The sequence below is a fragment of the Morus notabilis genome, unplaced genomic scaffold, assembly GCF_000414095.1.
Source record: "Morus notabilis unplaced genomic scaffold, ASM41409v2 Scaffold337, whole genome shotgun sequence".
NCBI lineage: Eukaryota > Viridiplantae > Streptophyta > Magnoliopsida > Rosales > Moraceae > Morus > Morus notabilis.
The window spans coordinates 96,284-105,962 of NW_010359286.1; the positions used below are offsets into that span (position 1 = coordinate 96,284).

General features: G+C 38.4%; 1 protein-coding gene across 1 annotated transcript in view; it reads right to left on the reverse strand.

Moving 5' to 3' along the window:
- Positions 1–5,442, reverse strand: part of LOC21406460 (serine/threonine-protein kinase/endoribonuclease IRE1b) — a 21,650-nt gene extending 16,208 nt beyond the window's left edge. Inside the window, exons 1-4 of the mRNA XM_024162987.1 lie at positions 5,197–5,442; positions 4,829–4,882; positions 4,643–4,681; positions 4,372–4,437 (exon numbers count right to left, since the gene is read on the reverse strand). Coding sequence (XP_024018755.1) covers positions 4,372–4,437; positions 4,643–4,681; positions 4,829–4,873 — 150 coding nt within the window. The 5' untranslated portion in view covers positions 4,874–4,882; positions 5,197–5,442. The remainder of the gene's footprint in view (positions 1–4,371; positions 4,438–4,642; positions 4,682–4,828; positions 4,883–5,196) is intronic.
- Positions 5,443–9,679: the final 4,237 nt, after the last annotated feature.

The window sequence follows — 9,679 nt, forward strand, 5'->3', positions numbered from 1 at the left end:
CTGCAAGCTTGGAATGGTCGATTTCCAGATCCTTGAGCAAGGAGAGCAGCCACATAAGCTCACATGTTGCATTGGCCATTGATCTGTATTCTACCTCAGCTGTAGACCTTGCAACAGTATGTTGCTTTTTGGATTTCCAGGAAACCAGTGAGTCCCCAAGGAAGATGCAAAAACCACTAATGGATCTCCTACTATCCGGACAAGAAGCCCAGTCTGAGTCAGCGAAACCTCTCAAATGGACTGAGGAGCTGGCAGAAAAGAAGATCCCTTGTCCAACTATTGCCTTGACATATTGAAGAACCCGTTGTACAGCCTTCAAATGAGGGGCTCTCGGTTGGGCAAGAAATTGGCTTAACTTGTTAACAGAGTATGACAAGTCTGGTCTTGTTATTGTGAGGTATAGAAGCTTCCCAATAATTCTTCTATACTGAGATGGATCATCAAGTAATTCTCCCTCATCTTGGGAAAGTTTCACATTGGGATCCATGGGGGTCTTCCTAGTTTTGCATCCAAGATAACCACTGTCTGAGAGGAGCTGCAAGGCATAATGCCTCTGGCTTAAAGAGATGCCTGTATTTGATTTAGCCACTTCTATCCCCAGGAAATATTTCAATCTTCCCAAGTCCTTGAGTTTGAAACGGCTGTCAAGAAAAGTTTTGAAATCCTCTACTAGAGTCTCATTGTTAGTGGCAATAACAATATCATCTACATAGACTAGCAATGCAATGAAAGAGACTCCATTCCTTTTAATAAACAAGGAGTTGTCTGAGGCAGCTTGTTTGAAGTCTTGTTCAAGTAATGCACTTGAGAACTTGGAGAACCATTGCTGAGAGGCTTATTTAAGCCCATAAATGGTCTTATGTAGCTGGCAGACAGGATTAAGAGGTAAGGACTCCCCCTCACGGTGATAACCATGAGGTAAAGACATGTAAACTTCCTCTTGGAGATCACCGTGAAGGAAAGCATTATTCACATCAAGTTGGATGAGAGACCAACCATGGATGGCAGCAAGGGCAAGAAGGACCTTAACCGCCACCATTTTAGCCACAGGAGCAAAAGTGTCAAGGTAATCAATGCCTTCTTGTTGCGTGTATCCTTTTGCAACGAGACGGGCTTTGTGACGTTCTAGGGTACCATCAGCCCGGTACTTAAGTTTGTAGACCCATTTGCAACCAATGGGATGCTTCCCGGCAAGAAGAGTGGTCACTGACCATGTGTCATTCTGCTCAAGAGCTTCAAGCTCGGCAGTCATTGCATTTCTCCATTCCGGTACAGCAACAGCCTGAGAAAAACTGGATGGTTCGAAGTGTGTGGAGACAGAGTGGACAAAAGCTTTGTGATCATTGGACAATTTGTCATAGCTTAACACATGAGAGAGGGGATGAGCTGTGGATGATGAAAGAAGAGAGACATTAGAGCAGTGATAGTCTCGGAGATAAGAAGGGGTCTTAACATGGCGAATTGGACGTGTGGAAGTGGAAGGAGAATCAGGTAGAGGATTGGACATGGGAGGAGGAGACTCAACATCAGAGACACATGGTAACACTCTGTCAGAGAAGAAATCAATAGAGGAATCCGAAAAATTTTCTGTTTCGAAGGGAAAAGTTGTTTCGTGAAAAACAACATCTCTGGAAATATATATGGAGTTGGTGGCAAGATCAAGGAGTTTATAACCCTTGTACCCGGGAGGATAACCAAGGAAAATAGACTCTATGGCTCGAGGTGAAAACTTGTGTCGATGTCTATTGAGTGTGGAACCATAACATAAGCAACCAAAAGCCCTAAGGTGAGAATATGATGGTTTCTTTTTCCAAAGAAGTTCAAAAGGAGTTTTATTCGACAGGAGGGGGGAGGGAGTTCGATTAATGAGGTAAATAGCTGTGAGTACACAGTCTCCCCAATAATCTAGAGGTATGTGAGACTGAAAATGAAGAGCTCAAGCTACGTTCAAAATGTGTTGGTGTTTTCTTTCAACAACAGAATTTTGTTGGGGGGTGTCTGTGCAAGAATGGTAAGGGATGATGCCCTTTTTGCAGAAAAATTCAGAGAAAGACAATTCTTTGGCATTATCAGACCTAACCGACTTGATGGTTGTATTAAACTGGTTTTGAATCAAAGTGAAAAAATCTGGAAATACAATTTTGACATCGGATTTGGCACGAATGAAGTATACCCAAGTAAAACGTGTACAATCATCTACAATGGTTAAAAAATAGCGAAAACCTTCAGTGGTCATTGGTGGGCCTCCATATGTCACAGTGTATTAAGGAATTGGAAGAAATAAAGGGCAATCGGCGTTGCTTAGCAAAGTGGCATATTGAACAATGAGAAGAATCATTTGTAATATCTGTAATTTTCAATTCATTTCTCAATGTGTGAATCTTTACATAAGAGGGATGTCCCAACCTATAGTGCCAAATTTCATTTTCTGTTAAGCAAAATTATTACAATCTGCTATAGACTTAGGGAAAACTGGTAAATGACTAGGGGAATCAGGAGCTAGGCTTGTAGAGTCCAAGACGTAGAGATTTCCTTCTCTTCTACCTATCCCAATCATTCGGCCCTGAGTATGGTCCTAGAGCACACAAGAGGCAAAATGAAAATTAACTGACAAATGATGACTCTGGGTGAGTGAGTTGTCTGACAAGAGATTAAAACGAAATTGTGGCACATAGAGAACATTGTGAAGAATGAGGTTATTTGAAAAAGGAACAGATCCTATACGAGTGACTTCTACAGTGAGACCAGTAGGCAACGAAACAGAGGAGTAGGTTATAGGTTTAGAGTGATCAAAACATGATAAGGAGCAACAAACATGGTGTGTTGCTCCTGTGTCCAAAATCCAATATGTGGAAGGAAAAAAAGCAGTAGACAAAACAGAATTAGCAGGGAGAAAGAGGGTACCGCTGAAGCTTGAGACTGATGGTTTGGGCTGTTGCTGATCCGAAGTTGAGCAGGCGCTGGTCTGGAGTTGAGAGCTTAAGAGGGCTATGAGCTGCTAGCATTGGGAGGCAGTTAAGTCCCTAGCTGGAGCCTCTGGGGTGCGCTCTTCAGACAACACTACTGCAACCTGGTTTACTTGTGGCCTAGATGGTGCTTGCATGGGCTTTGTCTTGAAACCAGGAGGAAAGCCATGGATTCTGTAACACCTGTCCACCGTGTGACCTTGCAAGCCACAGTGGGTACAGACCGGACGGTCTCGCCTGAGCCTAGGTGTGAAGTTGGACACCGGTGCAGTGGGAACTGTAGAAGGTGAATCTCCTACGGCCAGAGTGGTGGGAACAGGAATCCCACCGTTGATTGCCCGCTGGCGCTCTTCTTGTACCATAAGAGCGAACAACTTGGTCAAAGGTGGTAAGGGGTCCATTAGTAGGATCTGGGCTCGTGTCTGGCTGGAGGATTCATTCAGTCCCATCAAGAACTGCATCACACACTCTTGTTGCTGATACTCCATCCAGCTTTTCATCCCTCCACAGCGACAAACGGGAATTGGCTGGTACAGCTTTACCTCCTCCCAAAGTATCTTCAGACGGATAAAATACGTGCTCACATCAAGAGCTCCTTGATGCAAAGCCACGAGGTGAGTCTTCATCTGGAAAATTTGTGGCCCATTACTCTGATGGAAGCGTTCATGGAGATCTGCCCAAATATCAGCAGCAGTATCAATGTAAAGAAGACTGTCGGCTATGTCTCGACTTACAACATTCAAGATCCTGGAAATCACCATGTTGTTGCAGCGTATCCACACGCCAGAGAGGAGATCGTCTGATTCAGGTCGTGGAATTCTCCCATCAACGAATCTGATCTTGTTCTTGGCAGTCAAAGCCATAATCATGGATCGGCTCCAGGTGTTGAAATTGGATCCAGCGAGTGGATTGGAAACCAAAATGATTCTTGGGTGGTCTCCATTGTGCAGGAAGAAAGGGCTCGCTGAATCCTCCATGGCCGATGGAGCTAAGGAACCCACAACCACGTGATTGTTGGGATTTCCGCCGGCCCTAGTCATTGGACGGGTAGTGAAAAATTTCTAGAGATTGGCAGAGGAATCAAACTGCTCTTATACCATATTACAAAAAGGAAATAAACACCACTGAGAGACATGGGAAAAATGAAGCACTCACTAAATTGCTTACTGGAAAAAACAACCAAAAAGGTCCTTATACAAAACGGAAAAGAAGCAGGAAAAAGATCTTGTTGCAACAGATCTCCAGCTTAGCAAGAAAACAAAAAATAGAAACAAAAGCAATCTACTTACTCCTATTTACAGATTGACACCTAATCTATCCATATTTACAATTTCCACCCATGATACCAAACTCTTAATACAATCATATACTAAAAGCTGTTTATATATGAATGAGAACTACTTACATATTTTTCGACTTCTCTTAGGAAAGTTGTCAAAAGCTCAATTATTGGTGGAGGGGTATTGTCATCCTGTGAATTTGAAAATTACAATCAGTATCAAACAACAACTGCTAATTACAGAACAATTGTTAATTACAGAGAAGAACACACATGTAAAAAAGTGTAAAGGAATATGGACAAATATGGGATATTAAAAATGGCATAGTTCAGATAATATATATATATATATATATATATATATATCTACAGCATATAGAAAGAATTATTTATGTACCAGACTCTTGATAGCGGTTTCAGCAGCTTTTATGATATCCTTTCAGATCAAAGACGAAGAAGAAGAAAAGAAAAGAACAAAAAAAGAAAAAAAAAAAAACAAGAAAACGTTAATGGTTTTAGAACGAGGAACAATAGGTATAATTTTTAGTGATAATAAAACAAAAGCACATGAGGAAATTAGTACCATTGGCTGGGGTGAGTCCGAGGAATTATGTTCAACGTCCGACATTTGCGTGGCCTAATATATCATTTATCTCAATTAATTAAAAGGACGTACAATTTGTATGTAAACGGGTAAGTACTTGTATAAGTTGCGGATGAACATAGAAGGAAGAAAATATATATAAGAGCAGACTTTAGAGAGCAGAAAAATGGCACTGGTGGTACCTAAAGCATCATACGACAAACCTTTAATAGTATTATACAGACACAAAATCACGGTACTAACATTCTTAGCGAAAGATGAACACAACTAATTATATATATATATATATATATATTAACAATAACTAGAAACTTTTTTACAGAAAGTTAATGTTTTCAATCTCTTACCTAGAACTTGAGTGGACTCTTCGAGCTTCCTTGGACTTCTTCAATCTCCTTGAAAATTTGTTCTTCTTCTAAGTAGTGTTTAATCAAAGCTCAAACTAAAACTGACAATTCAAACAACACTTTCCTGCCAAATGGACTTGATCTTCTAAATCTTGGATTGAAGGGGAAATTTTCTAAGTTTTACGGATGGGATATTTTGAAATATCGAGGAAGAGAGACTTCGCTAGATTTGGGGAAAAAAGGGTGACTTTTATGTCCTGAAAATTTGAGGAGAAGAAAGAGAGAAATGGTGAGTTTTAGTCCAACTGTTGTCTAAGTGAAGAGCAAGCTTTAAGAGGGCCTTATTTGCAAAAATTTTCTTTTGTGGTTGAGAAAAATATTAAAACTAACCCTTAAATACATCATTATGGATAGGTTACCCTTTTGATAATAATCTGATAAATTATAGATAGTATTCTGTCAAATGACCCTTGCCACTGGCGATCAAAGACTTTCCGCCCGCGACCATAGACCTGCCACCAGCATAATTTGTCAAATTAAGGATTATAATCTGTCAAATTACTTACTTCAAAAGAGTAAAATTCAATAGCCAATGTTGAGACCTAAAAATCCTTAATGATACTATTTTAATTGGGCCATCCAAGGGAGGGGAAGGGAAGGAATCTTTTACATGGTCAAATTTTGTCACCTAATTCTCCCCTAACCCTCAATTAATCTCACTTAATTCCCCACATAATTTGGCCTAATCCCTCACATATTTCCAGTTCCTCACACAATTCCCGACACAAAAGCCGGTTATGCTTGAATTTTCCCCCTTTTTCTTCCTCCATCAATTAATATTAGATCTTTAATTGTCATTGATCTTGACCCTTCACTTTAAATTTAAAAATCCCCATCTAAACTGATTAATTTAGTAAACTTATCAGATAAATATAAACTTAACATATAATTACATTGTATGTACTTCAGATATTTGTGGGGCAATAAAATATAACCCACTTATTTTTATGTATCGATAAAGGTCCTATTTACTTTCATAATGCATGTACTATTTGTATTTTTTTTTCTCCGCTACTAGAACGGGACACGCCTAGAAAGATTATACCATGAGAGAGAGAAAGAGAGAAAGAGTCTCAAATGGGCGGCGGACTTTTGCATATACAAAGGGAAAAGAGAAGGAGAAAGCAAGTGAAGAGAAGTAGGCATACAAAAAAAAAAAAAGGACATGAAAAGGCGAGTAGGAGGGCATAGGGGTTTGAACTTTGAAGTGAAATAGCAAAAGATCATGGCCGACATGATAACTCCGAGGAAGGGAAAGCTAGTGTTTCTCCCCCCCTTTTAGTAATCTACACATATAAGAAGTGTGAATCCCCTTTATTATTCACGCGTTTTTCAACCAAAATGACGCCTGTTTAATTCAAAATGCTACAGTACAACAACATTTTTTTTTTGCTCTCTAAGGTTTTTACCCCTTTTCATCTTAGTCCTTTTGGTTTTTTGGCTACTTAACCTAAAATTTAATTTTTAAAATTTTAGTTTCTTTTTGAATTTTATGTACTTTTAATACTAACATAATAATTAAAACTTAATACATGATTACTCTTCATGTACATAGCACGTGTTCTTCAACTAGTATAATTATATAAACTCGTAAGAACGCGTCATAAAGACATTAAATAAGTGAAAAAATGGACAAAAAGGACACCGTGTAATGCTTACTTTCACATGTGCGAATGCATGGATTCTTGCTATCAAAACATTAACGATAAGGGAAAAAAGTGATATTCCCTCTGCTAGGGTTTTTCTTCCTCCTTCACTTTTCTTTGTGCTGCCTCAGAGATAGGATTCAAAGGATCGGAGTTTGATGCCGCCCTTAGACGGTGCTTCGAACTCTTGGTCTCCTTGGTGGTGCCTAGATGTGACGGATTGGACCTCTCTGGTGAAACACAAGTGGCATCTTGTTTTGTGAGGGAGGTACGGTTTTTGAGGTGGTTCTTTCCGGTTTGTCTTTAGTTGTAGACATTGGGTGCATCAGTACATTGGCGAGATTGAGCCCACAAGGACTTGGCCTTCTCAATATCTTGCTCCTTTGGTTATCCTCTATGTGGTGGGGTGTCAGGTCTTAAGGGCCAGCAGCTTCATACACCATGAGGCTCTTCCCTTTATTGACGGCGCTTAGAGGCAGCAAAGGCTCGGCTCATTTTCAACATCTTCTTTGATCGGTTGGTTTGCCACAGCACCCTCACTCATTCTTGGTGGTGGCCATTTATTTCTCGGATATCCGATTGGCATTATTTGAATACCTCTTTTTTTTTTTAATTTCTGTATTTCTTAAATAAACGTGGTGATGTTTTTACCATTTAGTTTTAGGATGTTTTTGTTATTTTTTTTGGTGTTTTGTTGTAATAACGGAGGTGGTCTCCTCACCTTCTAGTGTCTTCGTTATGTTTAGTGCACATGTCATGTTTCATTGCAGTTGCTATGGTAGGCCTTTGTACTTTTTGTCTCTCGATCTTGATTGATCGGAGTTATCTACTGCATGACTGGGAAAATTTCTTGAAACTCTTTGTATTATAAGTATGAATACATCAATGATAAGTATTTTCTTATAATAATATTGAATTGCAAATTATAAGTTAAAAATTAGAAATTTCTAAGGTATGATGCAGTCACCGATTTCATACTGTAATCAAGAATGAGGCTCGCAATGTTTTGTTATCCCATAAGAGAACAAAAACATAAATATTAAGCTTAAAGAATGAAAAAGAATTGAAAAACATCAATTTTAGAGTTTTAGAAACAGCCAGAACGAAGAACAGATGAAAAAGAGGTTCGAAAGGCCAAACTGAGAAAATTAGGGTTTTCGACGAATTAGGGTTGACCGAGTCAAAATTTATTGAGCAAGATTCAACCAATAGGTCACTCTTGAAAAGTTAGTCAAGGTTGAGTAAAGTTGACCAAGCTGACCAATTGTCCAGAAAACGCAGGTAAAACGAGCACCAGATAAGTATTAAACTGAACCGGAAAAAGATAACTATTATATATGGATGGTTGAGATTTAAAGCAACTAAATGGATGGAAGGCTGAGATTAGGACATGTGGGAAGAGAGGTGGCCAGCCAAGCTTACCGAAGAAGAAAAGAAAAGATATTTTTGACTTTTTTTGTAAAAAGGACCTTGGTAAATATGGAAATTGCTCTTTGGTCCCTTTCTTTTTTTTAACTGGTTCTTTTAGTGAATAAACACAATTTAAGTGTTCATATTTCATGCCAAAAACCAGTGAGCATTCAGCCAAAAGAGAAGAAAAAATATTCTCCCAAAAATTGAGAAAACAAGTTCAAATCTAAATTGGCAAATTATACCATCAATTCACGCCACTAAGGTCTTCTCTCTATTCTTCTAAGGTGATATTTCAATTTTTCTCCTCATTTTTCACTTTGGATGCATGTCCATGAACAGTAGAGATTATAGAAATTTTTTTGCTAAGAATGATGATTTGCTTTTGGTTATGAATGGTACTAAAAAACTTGATGTTTAAAGGAGACATTTTCAGTTATTAGATTATGTTTTTAGCATTTTATTTAGGGAGAAATCTTCTGACAATAGTGATGAAACCCAAAAGCTTATGATGTTTAGTATGATAAAAGGAATGAGAATGGTTGTGATATGTGTTTAAAAGGTTGAAACAACAGATAAAATGAGCTATGGATAGCTCGGGAAACACGAAAAATCAGGCGGAACTCCGCCGAAATTTAGTTTAGAGATATGAACTAATTTTGATTGGACTAAAGAATAGGAGGAATAAGGTGTGAAAAATAAGTTGATAAGGTGACTGAAGATGTGCAGAAACCTAAAACGATGAAAATTCTCAGTTTCAGACCAAAACTGAAAGCTAAGTTAATGACCGAAAATGTGTAACTGACCATGCTTAGGCCAACGGACCAAGATTGAAGCTTAAGTTCAAAAATTAATCGACATCAAGTTGTAGGAAGTTTTGTTCCGAACAACTTTTGTGAAATAGTATTTTTCTCAAAAATGTCCTTAGACGCCAATTCCGAGCTAATTTCTGAAACTGGTCCAAGATGGTAATTATAGATCAAATATGCACAAGTTTGGAGCACAATGTTGAGATAGGAGATATTTTGGTACAGATATCGAACATTAGAATTATAAACCTTTTCAAGTTAAATTCTATTGCAATTATTGGTCTTAGATTGTAAATCTAACGATCAAAAATTTATATAATAAGATCGGTAGACGATCGAAGTTGGATTGTTTCTGGGGATTCGTAAGTCATGATATTAGCGGAACTCCAGTGAGTACAACAGTTTTCTTTTGTCTATATCCCTAACAAGCGTATTTTTCTATATTGCACAAAAGTTATGCATATCGTAAGTTGAAACTCCCTGAAAAATTAAATGGAATTCATTAAGGTAATTGAGATTTATTAGTGTGCGTAATCTGGATTAATTATTGATTATTGA